At 38.0% G+C, this 20,058-nt stretch overlaps 1 protein-coding gene across 1 annotated transcript; it reads right to left on the reverse strand.

The window, feature by feature from the left end:
* Positions 1–8,620: 8,620 nt before the first annotated feature.
* On the reverse strand, positions 8,621–10,045 carry LOC131433116 (elongation of very long chain fatty acids protein AAEL008004-like). The gene is made up of 4 exons (XM_058599936.1): positions 9,750–10,045; positions 9,503–9,696; positions 9,203–9,446; positions 8,621–9,141 (listed from the first exon to the last, which is right to left on the reverse strand). Exons 1-4 carry the CDS (start codon positions 9,808–9,810, stop codon positions 8,831–8,833), a joined length of 810 nt encoding a protein of 269 aa, XP_058455919.1. The 5' UTR covers positions 9,811–10,045; the 3' UTR covers positions 8,621–8,830.
* Between the last annotated feature and the right edge of the window lie 10,013 nt (positions 10,046–20,058).

Raw genomic sequence — 20,058 nt, forward strand, 5'->3', positions numbered from 1 at the left:
GGGTTATTTTACAGTCCTCAGCCGGAACAAGTCTCTGGGATTTTGAATGTAGGAAAATAATGGTCTGTGTCTTCGATGCATTTATACAGATCTTCCAGCTTGTAAAATAATCAGCCAGAACATTCAGGTCTTGTTGGAGTTTTGATGTTAGCGATTTTATGACCCTACCATTGTAGACGACTGCAGTATCATCGGCGAACAGCGACAGAGTTCCGTTTTTTGGGAGTGGGGGTATGTCCGAGCTGAAAAGGTTGAATAAAAGTGGACCAAGTATACTTCCCTGTGGAACACCAGCGGAAATTTCTTGTGCGTCGGATGTTGCTCCGTTAATGAAGACTCTGAATGTTCTCTCTGACAAATAACTTTTTATTATCTTGACTAGGAAGCTAGGAAGATTGTACCTGCAGAGTTTATATATCAGACCATCATGCCAAACGTTCTCGAAGGCCTTTTCTACGTCGAGTAGAGCCATAGCAGATGTTTTGGACAGTGATTTGTTCCTTTTGAGGATGTTGGTGACGCGGGTCAGTTGGTGGACAGTGGATCGTCCTTGTCGAAAACCGAATTGTTCATCGAGTAGGATGTTATGTTGCTCGGTGGATGCAAGCAGACGTCGATAGATAGTCCTTTCGAAAAGCTTTGATAACCCCGAGAGAAGGCTGATGGGACGATAACTTTTAGGAGAAGAAGGGTCTTTCCCAGGTTTCTTTATGGGTATGACCTTAGCTGACTTCCACAACGAGGGGAAGTAGCTAAGTCGAAGACATTGGTTGAAGATCGTTGCAAGATGATTGAAGAACTCGAAGCTCATATGTTTGAGTTCTATGTTCAGGATGTTATCTACGGGAGTTATTAGACGATCCACTGGGCAGTTGCTGATGTCTAATGGCAACAACGGTGGAATGGGCCTGGGTTTAGTTTTTAAAATTTTTGTCAGTTTCCAGAACGGCTTTGAACAATCTGGGAGAGCGCGAATTTTGGATGAAAAGTTATTGTTTTTGAGATCAATCATTCTAGCCTGAATGATTTTTGTCATACGATTGACATCGGTTTTTAACGAAGGCAGCCCAGTACGTTGGTACCGTCTGCGAGTGGTGTTACGTAGGCGGATGAGATCTTTAGTAAGATTATCGATATTTAGATAGTTACTCACCATACGAGAAGCTGGTACATGTTGTTGACGTGCCTGTGAGATAGCAGCTTCAATGGAGTGGAGTTGATGATCGATGTCTGACTGCGTTTCTGGATGGTGATTATAGTTCATGTTGTTGTCAACACATTGTTGAAACCGTCCCCAGTTGACCAGATGATAGTTTCGCCTGCTGTACTCAAATCGTTTGACCGAGGAGCCAACTTCAGCCACCACCGGGTAGTGGTCTGAGCTGAGCTCCTGATAGACAACCGGTTGAGTGATGCTGCTCGTGTTGGTGATATAGAGGTCCAATGTTGCATGGATGCCGGAACGATTCAAGCGTGTTGGACCGACTGGATCCAGGATGATATAATGCCCTTCATCTGCATCGTTGCTCCATATTTCGCCGTTTTGGTTTCGTCTCAGGTTCCCCCAGGATTGGTGTTTCGCATTTAGGTCGCCAGCAATGATGAACTGACCCTGCCGTCGAGTCAACTTGATGATGTCTTGCCGAAGAGAAGTTGATGTTTCATTGCGGGCTGACGCTAGTTTCGGGCAGTATGCCACGATGAAGGTGATGGTGCCGACAGATGTGGTTATTTCCACTCCTACAGCTTCGATGAATTGTAGTTGAAAACTCGGTAGTAGTTGACAGTTGATGTTATTCCTGATCGCAATAGCTACACCTCCCCCTCTGGTGTTCGGTCGATCTCGTCTTACCAGGCGGAATCCTGGTATATTGATGTTCACCTCAGGTTTGAGGTGAGTTTCGGTGATGAAAGCTATCTCAATCCTTTTCTCCTCAAGAAAGACTCCCAATTCGATGATTTTGCTCTTGAGTGAACATGCGTTCCAGTTGACCAGCTTCAATTTAGCAGCCATTTTCGATGACAAATAAACCAAGGGTGTAGATCTGTTCGAAACGAGACTTGCAATTGCGCAGACTAGTTGCAAGATGTTGAAATAACACGGCGAGTTGCTCCGGTGTGTAGAGCGGTGAGGTTTCCTCAGGGGGAGAGGAACATTGTTCTGTTGACATTGGAATCCTGGAGGCAAGTGCACCGATGGTCCATCACGTTTTTCCGCCTTTGATGATCCAGATGATGAAGCTTTCAGCAGTGGTTGTTGAGGATTTATCGGCAATAGATTAGGGATTCCCAATCGAGGAGTTAGCATTGGGTAGTTCTGGTCGTTGATCGCTGGAGGAGGAAGTGTTCTTCTCCTGGGTTGGTTTTTGGTTGCATTTTTGTTGCGAATTTCGATGTATTCCGCACGTTTTTTACAGGTTCTATTTGTGGAAAGATGATTCTCGTCACAGTTGAAACATTTTTCTTCGATTTGATCCATCAAACATTCATTTAGTTTGTGATTTTCGCCACACTTGATACATTTGGAACGGATGAAACAGTTTTTCGCTCCATGTCCGAAATTCAAGCAATTGGTGCATTGCGTCACATCACGGTGCACGGGTTTATAACGCTCCCATTCAACAATTATATGGAAGAGAGCTTTTATGTTTTTTAACTCATTTAGCGTTACAGAGCCTTTCTCTAAATGAATCAGGTAGAGTTGATCTCGATACTTGGTGTTTTCATTCTGTCTTCTTATCTTATACACCGCCAACGGTTTCAGTAGTTTTTCAGTTAAAGCTTGCTGTAGCTCACTCGTCAGCATATCGGGTAAACCTCGCAGGACTACCTTTAATGGTTTAGTGGAAGGTATGTCGTGTGTAAAATTTTCAAACTTCACTTGCTTAAGATAATTTTGCACTGCATTGAAATGATGTCTATTTGGAACGACGATCTTGTACCCAGACGAATTGTTGCTTTTACGCCATGGTTGATGAGATTGTTGAGGTCCGTCCTTAGTGTGGGCGGAAAACCCTTTACGTAAAAGGGTGGCATTTTCTCCTTATTTTCCATATCTTCACCGTTAGATAAGTTAGAGAATCTGTTGCTTTCCAACAAACGTTTTCTTGCAGCCTCTTCGTCACCGTTGGCTTTCGAATCAGGATCAAGCGGCCGTTTTCCAGCGCCAGTACTGGAATGCCCTTTACTAGAGCCTGGTTTTCCCATTTCTTGGGATGACGACGAACTTGCGAACAGCGCGAGAGTAGAATCCAGAAAGGCTTGCTAGCGAATGAGATTACGTCTTCACTCAGAAAGAGCTAACCACTGAATCTGAAACGTTAGGTTTAATTTCGCTTCTATTTATAGATTCGCGTGCTTCCAACAGCCTCGCTTTTGCATCGATTGACCAATCAGAGCGATGCTCTCTCTTTGATACATCGCTTACTCCTTCAAAACTGTCGTCTATGGCAGGGAAATCCGGTATGCCGAAGATTTTTAGCAGCCAAATAGGACGCTGCTCGCTAATAATCAAAATTTCAATCATATATAACTGAAAATACGTGGCTTGATACATTCAAATCGAAACGTAGAAATATTTCCTTTCAAATGATGAAATAATATTAATAATTGATACAAAATAAACTGAGCTGTAAGTGTTTAAAACCTGACCACATTTCTACGTGTAGTTTTTCTTGAGTTTCTGATTTACACCCATATATAGAAAATAAAGATGTGTTCCACATCAAAAATTGCCAACATTCATGTCTCCGTCAATAAAGCCGTATAAGCTCTTTCAAATAAGTTATAGGGGTAGATGGGGCAAAACGCATCTCAGAAGCTATCAAATTTTCGCACAGCAATTTTTTTTTGAAGCTGAAAGTCCATCATGACCAGATATTATTATAAAATTTTGGTAGCTATGGATTAATCATATCTGGAAAAATAAACAAAAACTAATTACGTCGTTATTATATGTAATGTTTAGTGTTGTTTTTATGTAAACAGTGAACTTCTGTGCCAACCCTTTGTTTCTCTGAATTCTGTTCTAAAGGGTGATTTTTTAAGAGCTTGAGAACTTTTTTAAACAATAAAACGCATAAAATTTGCAAAATCTCATCGGTTCTTTATTTTAAACGTTAGATTGGTACATGACATTTACTTTTTGAAGATAATTTCATCTGCCACAACGTCGACTTTTCAGTGAATGGGCCCTAGAAAAGTTGGCAGAAAATCCGATTTTTTATCGACAAATTTTGTTCAGCGATGAGGATCATTTCAGGTTGAATGGCTACGTAAATAAGCAAAATTGCCGCATTTGGAGTGAAGAGCAACCAGAAGCCGTTCAAGAACTGCCCATGCATCCCGAAAAATGCACTGTTTGGTGTGGTTTGTACGCTGGTGGAATCATTGAACCGTATTTTTTCAAAGATGCTGTTGGACGCAACGTTACAGTGAATGGCGATCGCTATCGTTCGATGCTAACAAACTTTTTGTTGCCAAAAATGGAAGAACTGAACTTGGTTGACATGTGGTTTCAACAAGATGGCGCTACATGCCACACAGCTCGCGATTCTATGGCCATTTTGAGGGAAAACTTCGGAGAACAATTCATCTCAAGAAATGGACCGGTAAGTTGGCCACCAAGATCATGCGATTTGACGCCTTTAGACTATTTTTTGTGGGGCTACGTCAAGTCTAAAGTCTACAGAAATAAGCCAGTAACTATTCCAGCTTTGGAAGACAACATTTCCGAAGAAATTCGGGCTATTCCGGCCGAAATGCTCGAAAAAGTTGCCCAAAATTGGACTTTCCGAATGGACCACCTAAGACGCAGCCGCGGTCAACATTTAAATGAAATTATCTTCAAAAAGTAAATGTCATGTACCAATCTAACGTTTAAAATAAAGAACCGATGAGATTTTGCAAATTTTATGCGTTTTATTGTTTAAAAAAGTTCTCAAGCTCTTAAAAAATCACCCTTTATTACAGATGGTGTAATTGCAATTGAATTGAATAATCGTCAAACAACGTGTTTATGACAAAATAATTCGAATTCTGTGGGACAATATGCTTAGGAACTCGCTTACAAAAATAATAAGACCGCATTAAAAAAAATCGAACTCTTCGAATTTTCGATCAAATAAATAATCAGAATGGACAATAATTTCACCAAAGAATCCGTAAGAGTATTTGCAGAACTTTATCGATCTAGATTGATTTTAAGTACTTTTTATAAAATAAATAATATTTTCGCAAAGAACTAAAGAACCGCAGGTTCGCATCCAAAGCGCCGCATGTGGCTTGCTAGTCGCAGGCTGCCGACCTCTGCTCTAAATTGTTTCAATATTTGAATACCAATACTAATCCGATAGTAACGGGAACAGTGGTAAAAAAATATAAAAATGAAGCTCCCTGTTATGATAACACCAAAAGCATGACAGATATTTTTAAAACTTGTTACCGAACTTTCTTTTAAATTTATAGTGTTTTGATTAATCTCGATGTGATATAATACAACGGTCGGCTAAACCTTTTTTTAAATCCGAACCCGACCCGTACCAGAGAAAAAATTTTCTTCCAAATCCGAACCCAACCCGTACCCGATAAAAAATAAAAATCTTTACCCGTACTCGATCCGAACTCGAAAGAAATCGGATATTCGGGTTCAAATACCCGAAACCCAACTGAATTTTTGAACCCGAACCTGACTCGTGCCCGTTAAAAATGAAAAAAATCGTCATTAAGACAGGTTTTATGTTAATAAAAATAACGCACAGAATTCGCTCAAACTTTGAAAAAATAATGTTTGTGCCGAGTATCGATTCAGTTTGACGAATTGAGCAAACGTCTGCGAAAATTCTACATTCACGACAACCCCTACTGCTGCTCTAGTGGCGCTACTATGCATAAAACCAATACATGTGTTCCTAAAACAAGAAGCATTATCTTGTGCATACCGTCTTCACCCGTTATAACCCGAGGGTTTTAAAATTTGAATCAAATGAACTGATATCATCAGTACCATCATATTATGTGTTGAAGTTTAAGAGAAACGCAAAACCACTGTTAGAAATCTTTTCTAAACGAAATTATTCTTAATTGTTAGCATCAAATTTTACACTATTTTTCACATTATTTGGGATTTTTTCATAGATATAACCTTTTTAGAGCCTCTGTTAATGTTTTCACACAAGATATAAGTATTAGCGCATAATTTGACCAAAAAATAGAAAGCAATATATAACTTACTTTTGCATTGCCACTTCTAGTCGTTAGTAGGTCAAAGGCCAAGGATCAAAATACAATTAAATTTTGAAAAACAACAGCAGATTTAACCCACAAAGAAATTGCGTAGTGTAGTTTATCTGTTTTTTTTATCGTGAAGCTGTTGGGTAGTGCAGTTCCACAGTAAACATTTCTTGAAAAATAGATATTTCTGCGTAATATATATTTTACGCTAGGACATAGAGGGTTAAGATTACAGGGCTTCGGAACAGTAACTCTATACCCTCTGCTACTAACCACACTCGCTTGTGGTCTCAAATGGTTACGTGGGATGAGTATTTACTCGCTCCTAGCAACCTAACTTTCACATGCAGTTTTCCTTTCAAAACATTCAATGTGAGCTATCCTCTTCGTGAGGAATGGTTGTCTGGTTATTTTGAACGACAACTTGATGAAAACATAGTTTGTTCTACGGACGGTACTCTGTTGAATCGTCGTGCTGGTGCTGGTGTCTACTGTCGTGAAATCACGCTAGAGCAGTCTTATTAACTTGGTAGATACTGTACTGTGTTCCAAGCAGAAATCTATGCGATTCTGTGGGAAATATAATCGGCACTTCAGCAGAGGATCTGTGGTAAGTTTGTTCCGACAGTCAGCTTTAAAAGCACTCAGTTCGGATTATTCACGGTCGAATCTAGTGATCGCATGTCGAACTCGAATTGAAAAGCTCAGCATTTCAAATGCTGCTCACTTCTTATGGGGACCCGGCCATTCTGGTATTACTGGAAATGAATGGGTTGATGAGTTGGCTAGAGCTGGTGCAACGAATGATACCGTTGGTTCTAAACCAGTTTTACCACTTTAAACTAGTTGGATAAATCACAAGACTCGTTTTTGGGATGCATTCAAACATACCAGCAACTGGCGCAGCTTGCAAACTTGTGCTCAGACAAAAGCATTTTACCAGATTTGAATCTGAAAATGTCAAAGTGTCTACTGCATTTTTCTAAGCATCATTGCAGTATTCTTGTCAGAGCTCTGACTGGGCATTGCAAACTCAATTATCACATGGCTACTATTCAGTGTGCTGATAATTATTCGTGTGATTTGTGTGAATGCGATTCATATAATCTGATATGTAACTGCCCCGCATTGACGCAACTACGTATCCGGGTTTTTGATTCTCCATACATGGTTAAGTCTGTGTATGCGGAGCTAAAATTAAAGGATATTCTATCGTTTCTCACTCAATGTGGTAAGGGACTATAGTCAGAAGGGTTCATCGTTCTTCCTGGAGTGAATGAATCCTTTTTGTATTGACTTTAAATAGGTATTAGATTGTTTGGCATCCTTTATGGGGTGCTGAATTTACTTCTGCTCGTACATATTGCGAATCGTGCTGCGTTCTTCCGGGAATGCAGAATGGTGTCGTTTTTGTAAAATCTCTGAATCCTCTCGGGGGTTGGAGGTTTTATAAACTGTGCATTTTGTCACCTGCAGATCATTCAGCATCCTTCGGGAAATTGATGAGAAGCTAAGGCAAGGCACAAATCTCCAAATAACTAGGGGAACCTACCATTTAAGCCAATTAGTTCTGATTCCTGATAATGAAAAGCATGCACAGAATTCACTCAAACTTTGAAAAAATAATTGCTATGCCGAGGGTCGATTCAGCTCGACGAATTGTGCAAACGTCTGCAGAAATTCTACTGTTTCTGCGCATTCGAGGAAATTGCATGATAACATCGATTTCAAAGTGCTGGATGAATGTGATGAGCAGCTTTTATCACTAATCCCAAGCAGTGCCACAAAATGATTTTTTTCAGGACATCCAAAATGCTCAGAATAATATTTTTAAATTTATATTTCGCATGGAAATAAATAAACTGCTGCCTATCTATTCAAAACAAATTCGATTAGATTAACAAAGTAGCGATTTTAACAAAAGTTGTGTAGTCCTACGTGAACAGTTCGAACAATCTCATAGAGTTTTTAAAGACTCTTAGAACAACGTAACCTCTAACCTGATTACCTGATTATGAATGATTTCGTATTAGAGAACTCACTAAAACGAATTGCGTGAAGATCAAACCAAAAAATTTAAAATCGCAATCTTGAATTGAGCAAACGTCTGCATGTCTGTGTATGTGTGTACAGAACATAGATACGTAGAGCTCAGGAGAATATTTATATTAAACCTCTCCGTCTGACAGACATTATTATACCTCTACATATTTAAGTGTATTTCTATGTATTTTTGTGTAAATTAGATGTGTATTCAATGCAAATTAGTTTGTGAAAATCGGTACTGCCATTTCCGAGAAAATCAAGTCGATTTTGGCAGTGATCGCACAACCTTTTGTATATGTGATTAGCAAAAAGAAAAAAGAAAACATAAATGAAAAAATAACAATTTTATCAACTTCGATGACAATCTATTATTATGTTTTTCACACTAACATACATAATACAAAATGTTTATATAACACCTCGTTCTAGTGTGAAAAAAGGGTGGTTCCACTGGTGCCGCAATTAAAATTATTCTTTGTGCTCATTTATATTCCGATCGAAATACCACTAGTCACTATCACAAGGTAATTATTCCAAACAGTACATAATTAACCTAGGCCTTCCGGCTGCTCTTTCGATTTCGCACGTATGACTTGAAATAAAAATCCAGAAACATGGTAAGAATGAAAACGGCCTGAAGGAATCCTACCCAGAGCCAAACTCGCGGGAATCCACAGTCAATTCCAAACAATGCCGGTATTCCAAAGTGAAGACCCAAATGAATGAACTGCAGCAGCTGCAGGCGGGTGAGATGCTTTTTCCACCAAATCGAATGCTGGCTCCCGTAGGATGCCAAGAAGTAGTAAAAGTACATCACGGCGTGTACCAATGTGTTCCAGACACCCAACATGACGGCATGGCCCCCTGGAAAATAATGGAACCAATTATTGAATGGGTCTATTTTCAGAGAATTCATCACGCGTACCGGGAACGAAAATGAATGCCAAATATGTTACCAGCGCCATGAGTGCGTGATGGTACACGTGAAGGAAAGACACGTGTGAGTGTTTCTTCCGAAGGACAAAAAATACAGTGTCTGCTAGATCGAGTACCTTAAGCAGGAAGTAAAAGTAGGCTATGTACATTTCCTCGTAGCCTTCACGGGTTTTTCCGTAGTTAACCGGTTGACAAAGATAGGAAAAGGAGCTTCTTATTGATAGTAAGTAGAGCTGTGAAGTAATTATTATCAATAGTTTGTTACCAAAATCATCTGTTGCTGTCTTACAATGATCAAGAACAATATCCCATTCGCGGCAACTTGCACGGCATTGTAGATCCGTATCACGTATTTGAGATCGAACGCTTTCTGGTTCTCCATGTATTTTGGACCCGCTTTTAAAACTATATAGAGGTATACGGCAACAATGGTCAGAACAGGCCATGGTGACCCAACTAAGGGCAGTTCCAGACTTCGAGTATCTGTAAAACACATCCGATTAAGTATCGCACACAACAAAAGATCATTTTCGTACCCCGGTACTCGGTCATGTAGCGATGATATTCATCGAACACTCGACGCAACACTAGAGCCATGGTGATCAGGTTCCCGGTTCTATCCTACCAAACTCAAGTGTTCTTTCACTGGATGACCAAACGTAACTGAGTTCGAATTTATAAAGCGTATCCAGACTGAATGGTGAATCGTATTGTAGCAGTTCGGTTGATCAACCAAACCGTCGTTTGGTAATTTGGCCAAATCGAAAGTTAACCTTACTAACCAGAAACCTTCCAGTCCGCATATTTCGCTAATCGGTACTGATTGCTAACGGAGGTCGAACAAAAAGGAAAGTGATTCCGTTTCGACAAAAGTTTCACAGCACTAGTGTCAATTATAATGCCAGTAGAAATGATTTAAATAAAATAATTTGCATTGAACTTGCAGTGAGTGTTGGGGTACAGTGCATCAGTTAAACGATTGTGTGGATCATCGAAAAAGATTGCTTAAGAACGATTTTCAAAATCAATGGTTTGAACTCGATACTATTGTATTTATTTTTTGGACTATGCATAATGAAAGTGATTTTGGTTATTAGACGAATATTCTTAAGTTTATGGAATCGATATAGAAATCGATTTCAAATCACCTTCCGTAGAATTAAATACAAAAAATCACAATTCATTCTTAAACTAGGGTTAGAGAGCGGATGACAAATTGAAGTCTCAGTCTCTGAAAGCTTGGAAGTGGTAGTCACTAATATGTACACAGTTCGAAAAAATCTTATGATTTTACATCTTATAAGATGCGTCGTGTTTCAAACAAATTTACATTCAAGAACATGCGAAAATGTGTGATTAGAAAATTGCATTGCACTATGGTTTGAAACGGGAAATTAGCGTGACAAAAATATTTTCATATTAAATATTAGTTTTTTGTAGTTGGTGTCATCACAAAAGTTGTTTGTTATCAAATGGCGCTCCTTTTGATATGAAATATTACTAGGGCGGTCCTTATTTAGATTGAAATATGAAATCTAACTTTCTTAATTGAGCTCAAAAATGATTTTATTGTACAATAAAGTTGTAGGAAATTTTATTTTGAGCAACTTTGCTGAAAAAAGCACCTCTCTAGCTTTTCATTTGACCGAGTTACATCAATTGTCCCGGGTAAGAGTAGGGTGGCTCCCGAAAAATCGATTTTTTTTCTAACTTTTTTGTGAAACCTTCTATGGAAAAGTTGTCTTCAGAAGAGTTGTTGAAATAAATATTGCGCATAATTCTGCTGAGTAAAGCTTTTTCATATGAGCTACCAGTAAAAAGTTATGATAGTTTTTTCATCAAAAACTAGTCAACCTTCAAATACTAAAATTCATTAGATGCCAGATCGATAAAAATGTATCCTATGCAGCTACTGAAAGTTCATAATATAAGTAAACATTCAAGAGAGAATTGAGAGGGTGTTTTTCTTTTAACTCATTTAAATTAGTCTTAAAAATACCTTGAAAAAACTCAAAAACATTGCATAACTCTTAAACGTCTTAACGTATCAACATACTTCCTTCAGCAAAATAATAGTATCAAGTTAGCCCTATAAGTATTCCATACATTGTCCATTCGAGAAATGAGACACACAAAAACTACAGCCGAAAATAGGTTTTTTGCTGAACAATTTTAATTAATTTATTACCAAAATAACTGATTCAGTTGAGCTTAAGCAACAGAGACACTGTGTAATATGGTTATTCCGAAGTAGAGGCCATGATAAATATATCAACAGAAATTTTCATTATCTTGACAACCAAAGCTCAAACAAGCTGGTGCAAGTTAGTGAAACGCAAATATTTTTATCCAAATCGTACCGAGACGCCTTTTTTCTCATCCACTTGTGTACCGAATAGCCTGTGACAACCGGAAAACGACGCACAATGAGTTTTGGTTAGAATAAATACAATCTACTCATTTTAACAAACTAATGGTTTACTTGGGTTTCAGGAAGTGCTTTGTCTTACAAAAAGCTAACGGATTTAATGATTGCTGGTAGAAGTAATAAGGACATTTTACAGTATATCATTCTAGAATTGCGTATTAAAACCCCAACCTGGCGTGTTAGCAAACTGAACAAGACCGTGAAGGGAAGAGATACAAATATAAAAACTGCGTTTAGAGAACATTTGGGCCTACGCGTATCGGTGAGCCATTGCCATCAGGAGGTAATTCCAACGACGGAAACACGGCCCGGAAATTTTTCAAGAAGTGGAAAGAAACAGCAGATATAACAGGCCTTCATGAAACACTGTTGGAAGGATTTCACGTTATTCTCAGTGTAATCAATAACCGATAAAATAAACGTCGACGTTTTCCTAAGTTACACTGAGAAAATACGAGCGTTGTATGTATCGTTGTATGGCTGGTATCCACTATCACCAACTGCTCATAAATTGTTGATACATGGAGCCACGATAATTAGACACGCAATTTTACCTATTGGTATGCTTAGTGAAGAAGCTCAGGAGCTCGAAATAAAAGTATCCGGAACTTCAGAGAGCACCATGCTAAAATATTCAGCAGAATCGCGAACATTGAAGGTGTTTTTAAAAGGCTGCTGTTATCTTCAGACCCTATCTTGGCATTGTCGAACAAATAAAATAGGAGAAGTTCAGAAGACTTACCCGATCAAGCAAAATGTTTAGTTTTAGATAATAATTAGAATAATTCATTGCTTAATTTATTCAATACATACCAAACCGTAATCAACTGTTGTCTTATGTTTTATTTTGAATGTTAGCGATACGATCATTACGATAACGGAATCAAAATCAATTGAATCAGTTAATTTGGTAATAAATTAATTAAAATTGTTCAGCAAAAAATCTATTTTCGACTGTAGTTTTTGTGTGTCTCATTTCTCGAATGGACAATGTATGGAATACTTATAGGGCTAACTTGATACTATTTATTTGCTCAAGGAAGTATGTTGATACGTTAAGGCGTTTAAGAGTTATGCAATGTTTTTGAGTTTTTTCAAGGTATTTTTAAGACCAATTTAAATGAATTAAAAGAAAAACACCCTCCCAATTTTCTCTTAAATGTTTACTTATATTATGAACTTTCAGTAGCCGCATAGGATACATTTTTATCAATCTGGCATCTAATGAATTTTGATATTTGAAGGTTGACTAGTTTTTGATGAAAAAACAATCATAACTTTTTACTGGTAGCTCATATGAAAAAGCTTTACTCTGCAGAATTATGCGCAATATTTATTTCAACAACTCTTCTGAAGACAACTTTTCCATAGAACGTTTCACTAAAAAGTTAGAACAAAAAAATCGATTTTTCGGGAGCCACCCTACTCTTACCCGGGACAATTGATGTGACTCGGTCAAATGAAAAGCTAGAGAGGTGCTTTTTTCAGCAAAGTTGCTAAAAATAAAATTTCCTACAACTTTATTGTACAATAAAATCATTTTTGAGCTCAATTAAGAAAGTTAGATTTCATATTTCAATCTAAATGAGGACCACCCTAGTAATATTTTATATCAAAAGGAGCGCCATTTGATAACAAACAACTTTTGTGAAGACTCCAACTACAAAAAACTAATATTTAATAGTGAAAATATTTTTGTCACGCTAATTTCCCATTTCAAACCATAGTGCATTGCTTGAAATCGAATGAAATAAAAAACAAAAGATCAAAAGTAACAGCGCGGCTTGAACCGAGAGATACTAGATCACATTGCACGTCGGCTAATCGACTGAACCACAGAAGCCCATAGCTGCTTAATGAAAAATTGATACATATAAATCGATACAGCGGCACTTGGTAGCCGAGTGTAAATTACATTCGAAGCCAGCAAAATTCTGTACGAGTGGTATATTGCTCCATTAGAAAAGTTAAGTAGTAATAAATTGTATCGTTTGTAGAATTATGCCACCTGCAAAAATTCATTTTTTTCTGTGTAGAGTTGAAGGGGGCAATGTCGTGAACTAGCTTTGGTGATTAAATAATTCAAATGATATACTAGTTTGTGACCAATCAAGCTTATTCAGCGTTTTTCATGCACTCGTAACTAAAGGTGTGATGTCATTTTTAAAACATAAGCTTTCAGGATGACAAAAATGTTTTATATAGTATAAAAACTAATTTGTCCCACAGGGAAATATACCAGGTAAGTATTATCCGAAGTAAAATCTCCTGCAGAAGAAAAATAATGTTACGGTTTTTGAAATCAATTTCACTTTCACGGAGTTGTTGAAGTTAACCAAAAATATGGCCGTTGAGGTAATGTCGTGCACTATGCAGAGTAAAGTAAATTGAATATACTGATACACCCGAACCTCCATTTACGTAATAATCGGGACTACGTAAATCGAATTATGACGTAAAAAAAGTTTACGTTATTTGGAATTTTCGACGTAAAAAAAGTTTACGTTATTTGGAATTTTCGACGTAAAAAAAGTTTTCCTTATGTATATGTATTATTAGATATGTATAATATATTGGATAGTTATGGAACGAAAATTATGAGTATTTACAGGAAAAGGATGTTTTAAGCAGCATCAATTTCCAAGATGGCGACTTCCGGTTTATTGATATTCCTAGAAAACTCTTACAATATGGGTATTTTCGGAACGGGATTGATGAGTAGATGTCGGAAAACGATGTTTGAGGTGGTTCTGAATTCCAAGATGGCGACTTCCGGTTTATTGATATTCCTTGAAAACCATCATAATATGGGTATTTTTAAGGATTTAATAGTGTTGAGTTGTGTAAATTCCATTATGTTTGCATTTCCCTATAGAAAGAATATAGATTTGAATGAAAATAAAAATTTATTTAAAGCTCGTAGACACCTATCGTTATATATCATTCAACTCAGCTCGATGAATGATGAACTAAGACATTTTAGTTCTATTTTTAAATAACCACAGTTTTCCATCCAAAAGCGTTCAGTATATGTTTGAAACGTCGACGACCGTATTAGAGAGTAAACACAATAATCAAATTGATTTTGGCAAAAACTCATTGAGGATGATTTTCGAACCTACCTTCCTGTACAAATTTTGGCTATATAAAAGATTTACTATCACCTCCTTTCGGGTGTAACACCTATTACCAGTCACCATGTGTTACATATATAAATAGTGGAAGGTATCAATGGAGGACTATGACCTAAACAATGAAAACCTTAGTTACTCAATAAATTGAGAATTAAATTAAATAACATTTGCAAAATATAGCCAATATAATTTTACATTACATAAAACATTGGACGGATTACAATACATTTTTTATTCATCAAGTGTGAAAGCACTGGAGTACAGAGTGAAACACTTGGACTCACAGTATATCATGTGATTTTTAGAGGCACAACATAGTATGTTTTAAGCGACTCTTCCCATTTCGAAAATATTAATACAATATAGGATACGATCAGCAATCCACTAATATTCAAACATTATTTTCTACGTAATATGCACTAAACCCGCTCCGAAAATACCCATATTGTAAGGGTTTTCAAGGAATATCAATGAACCGAAAGCCGCCATCTTGGTATCCAGAACCACCTCAAACATCGTTTTCCGACATCTACCCATCAAACCCGTACCGAAAATACTCATATTGTAAGAGTTTTCAAGGAATACCAATAAACCGGAAGTCGCCACGTTGGTATCCAGAACCACCTCAATTATCGTTTTCCGACATCTACTCATCAAACCCGTTCCGAAAATACCCATATTGTAAGGGTTTTCAAGGAATATCAATAAACCGGAAGTCGCCATCTTGGTATCCAGAACCACCTCAATTATCGTTTTCCGACATCTACTCATCAAACCCGTTCCGAAAATACCCATATTGTAAGGGTTTTCAAGGAATATCAATAAACCGGAAGTCGCCATCTTGGTATCCAGAACCACCTCAATTATCGTTTTCCGACATCTACTCATCAAACCCGTTCCGAAAATACCCATATTGTAAGGGTTTTCAAGGAATATCAATAAACCGGAAGTCGCCATCTTGGAATTCAGAACCATCTCAAATATCATTTTGCGACATCTACTCATCAAACCCGTTCCGAAAATACTCATATTATAAGGGTTTTCAAGGAATATCAATAAACCGGAATTCGCCATCTTGGTATCCAGAACCACCTCAAACATCGTTTTCCGACATATACTCATCAAACCCGTTCCGAAAATACCCATATTGTAAGGGTTTTCAAGGAATATCAATAAACCGGAAGTCGCCATCTTGGAATTCAGAACCACCTCAAACATCATTTTCCGACATCTACTCACCAAGCCCGTTCCGAAAATACCCATATTGTACTAATTTCCATGAAATATAAATGAGCCGGAAATGATTTTCATTGTATGCGAAAACCTCTTTTTACGAAGTATTTTCAACGTAAAAAAAGATTACGTTATTTGGGATTTTTGTCGTAAAAAGAGTTTCGTAAAAAGAGGTAACGTAAAAAAAGTTTACGTAAACGGAGGTTTGGGTGTACTTGAGTCCATTTTTTTAAATGCAAGAGCCCTTAAAACTTGTTTGTTCGATGAAACTGTCACTTCAATCTCTTTAACTCGAATGTCGTAAAATTCTAACAGGTATCTTTTGAAAGGTGGTACTCATAAAAATTAAAACGGTAATTTTATTGGCTACCGACCCTCTGTCACGGTACCATCCTGATGACCAAAATCGGAATGTTCTTTATTCTTTATTGTCTTCGACTAAAGGTGACCTATCGCACGGACTTTTACTTTATAACTACACACTTATGCTAACTTGAAAATATTATTTTCGATTTGAATGTGTCTTTGCTCATATTAAAATCAAATAAATGATATACGCTCTTGAAACGATGACAACAAACATCCATTGGGTTGTTCTGGCCATACTGTGTGCGATGAAGTGAGCGACGAAGAAATTCCGTTCTTCGCAATGATCTTCTCGGAACGTTAAAATTAATTCTTTCCAGTAGTAACAGGGGCTATCGATGTTATCATTTAGTAGGTCGAAGACGAAGAGTTATTGAAGGAGTACTCGCCTGTTTTTGAGAAGTAGGTAGGTTGATGAGTGCACAGATATTCTCGTAACGAGGTAGATGAGGACGATTTATCCAAGGTAGTCTTCGAAGTGCGAATCGGACGAAGCACTTTTGCACCCTTTCGATCCGATCGATGTGAACACTGTGATACTTACCTTACCTAACAGCTATAGGCCTGGGGTGTCCTTTGCTGTATCAAGCATACGTCTCCACATAACTCGGTCCATGGCTGCTCGTTGCCAGCCACTCAAGGCACGGATGCTTCTGAGATCACCCTCCACTTGATCGATCCACCTTGCTCGCTGCGCTCCTCTTCTTCTTGTACCAGTCGGATTAGATTCAAGAACCATTTTCACTGGGCTGTCGTCCGACATCCTTATGACATGCCCAGCCCATCGTAGACGTCCCATTTTAGCTGTCCGTACGATAGGTGGTTCTCCTAGCAGTTTTTGCAATTCGTGATTCATACGCCGTCTCCACGTTCCGTCTTCCATCTGCACTCCGCCATAGATGGTCCTCAGTACCTTTCTTTCGAAAACACTGAGGGCGCGTTGGTCCTCTGCCAGCATAGTCCAGGTCTCGTGGCCATAGAAAACAACCGGTCTAATGAGCGTTTTGTAGATGGTCAATTTCGTGCGTTGGCGTACTTTTCTCGATCGAAGGGTTTTTCTGAGTCCAAAGTACGCACGATTCCCTGCCAAAATACGTCTATGAATTTCTCTGCTGGTGTCTTTATCGGCGGTCACCAGTGAGCCCAAATACACGAACTCGTCAACCACCTCGATATCGTCACCGTCTATCAATATTCGTGGTGGGAGGCGTAGTGTTTCTTCTCTAGAGCCTCTTCCTCTCATGTATTTTGTTTTCGACGCATTTATGGCCAGTCCGATACGCCTAGCTTCAGCTTTCAGTCCGATGTAGGTTTCCGTCATCTTCTCAAGGTTACGTGTTACATTAACAATATCGTCAGCGAAGCCAAAAAGTTTTACGGACTTTCGGAAGATCGTGCCATTCGTGTCGATCCTCGCTCTTCGAATCACACCTTCCAAGGCAATATTGAACAAGATAAAAGATAGTCCAGCACCTTGACGTAGCCCTCTCCGAGATTCGAAGGGACTCGAGAGCGTCCCAGATACTCGGACGTAGCACATCACTCTATCCATCATTGCTTTGACCAATCGCGTCAGTTTATCCGGGAAACCGTATTCGTGCATGTTCTGCCATAGCTGTTCTCGATCGACTGTGTCGTATGCCGCTTTGAAGTCAATGAATAGGTGATGCGTGGGTACGTTGTATTCACGACACTTCTGGAGTACTTGTCTTATCGCGAATATGTGATCCTCAGTGGCGCGGGCTCAAGTAAATCCCGCTTGGTACGGCCCCACGAATTCCTTAGCTATTGGTGATAGACGACGGTAAAGGATTTGGGAGAGTACCTCGTTTTGTTGTATGTCACAAGAGGAATATGACGATGGTGCTGTAGAATGAAAAGATACGAGTATCAACAAACAAAAATGTACACAAAAATATCATTGCATCATTCCAAGAATAACAGAAAAAAATTCTGTAAAAATCTTCTCAACCGCCACAGAAATGAGTTATCATATTATACATAAATCCGCAAAAGCTAAAGGTAAGTTAAAGTTTAGTATCGAATTATACAGTCGATACAGATAATCAATACATGAAAATATATATCTATAATGAGTATCGGTGCCGATAAGAATTAATAAAGTTGGTTTGAAAAACGACAATCGACTATCACTAATACTGTACTTTGCAATGAAAATACAGTACGCTTATGGAAAACCACAATATATGCAAAATGAGTGATTTTTTTTAAATTCTGTTTTCAATATATTTCAAAAACAACTACTCCAATCGTCTTGATGATATGATAAGTATTCAAAATTTCATAAGAAAATATGACGATGGAGATCCCAGACTAACTTATAAAAAGGGCCTATTCTCATGAAATAACAATTTTCTCGATGTTGTTCTCATATATCTTGCAAATGGCTGCACTTAGGAGATAGCAATAAACTTTTTCATTGAGCTTAGCTCAATCTCTATAAACGTTTTCATTGAGCGTAGCTTGTAGAATAATATTTGATTACTGGAATAAATTTATTCTCATGAAAACATCGTTTTTCGAGAATCAACAAGAAGTTTCTCTTCGGGAAACTTTTTTATAGATTACCTCTCCAACTGTCATTAATATTCCCTGTAACTTAACGGTTTACCTCTTTTCATAAATATAAAAAATCAGTATAGAATTCTCTCAAACTATAGAAAAATTTTCTGAGGCCGAGGTCGAGTTTCATAAACCAAATGAATCAGTTCGACGAACTGAGCAAATATCCGTGTGTGTATGTGTGTTGTCAACAAATAGGTTGAGATTTCAGAGATGACTGGACCGACTTCGATCAAACTAGTTGCAAATGAAAGGTCTCCCCGTCACCCTAAACGCTATTGAATTGTTTTGAGATCAGATGTTTGCTTTTTGAGTTATACGAAGTTTTATGTCAAACTTTTCAGTTTTTTTACCATATCTGTCACAATTGACCTTGAAAATAGAATATGTTTTTAGACTTTGATTCCGCACGATAATAGCTATCGAACAAGCCATAGATTTTTAAAATTCCTCCATTTTTAACGGAGATATCGATATTTTTGTCATTTGGGGGTGGGTAGCTAGTTTGTGCAAAGTGCACATGACTTATTTCATGTTTTCACGTTTCGTTTTCGACTCATCAGTGCATCAGTAGATTATGTTGCCATCAGTATGCTGTCAAATTTGTTTCGTTCTTTCGGCACGTCAGGTTAGAGATAGCGCTTCGGCGCAAATGAGTGTTTTGCAAAATGCATTAACTTTACGTCTGCTCATCGGATTATGTTGATCCGGGGGTTTTGCATCAGCAGTTTAACACAATCTGCTGATGCACTGATGAGTCGAAGACGAAACGTAAGAACATGATATTTTGGTGTAAGCGACTTTTCGTCTTATTCCAGTAGTAAAAGTTTTATGCGCTTGATGATAAAGCGATTTTTCGGAGCAAAGTGAAACAAGATTTTCAATACTGTTTTATGCAATTGTTTCTTAGCACCTTAAAGACTATGCACATCACCCTTTTTCATGACGGTTCGATTTTAGCACGGTTCGTTTTTGGCAACATAATCGTTTGAACATGACATATGTATTAGAAAGATGCCAGTATTTTCAAATTCAAAACAATTTCAAACTTTTTTCAGTTTTACCGGTATTCTGTTTTCGATCCCGGAACGTACCCAAAAA

Source organism: Malaya genurostris, chromosome 2, assembly GCF_030247185.1.
Source record: "Malaya genurostris strain Urasoe2022 chromosome 2, Malgen_1.1, whole genome shotgun sequence".
Classification (NCBI taxonomy): domain Eukaryota; kingdom Metazoa; phylum Arthropoda; class Insecta; order Diptera; family Culicidae; genus Malaya; species Malaya genurostris.

Excerpts from the sequence above, each read along its gene's own strand:
- LOC131433116 (XM_058599936.1), bottom strand. The coding sequence starts at position 9,810 with ATGGCTCTAGTGTTGCGTCGAGTGTTCGATGAATATCATCGCTACATG. Across the intron at positions 9,697-9,749 it reads CTACATGACCGAGTACCGGG|ATACTCGAAGTCTGGAACTG; the intron begins GTACGAAAATGA and ends TGTGTTTTACAG. Across the intron at positions 9,142-9,202 it reads GGCATTCATTTTCGTTCCCG|GGGGCCATGCCGTCATGTTG; the intron begins GTACGCGTGATG and ends ATTATTTTCCAG.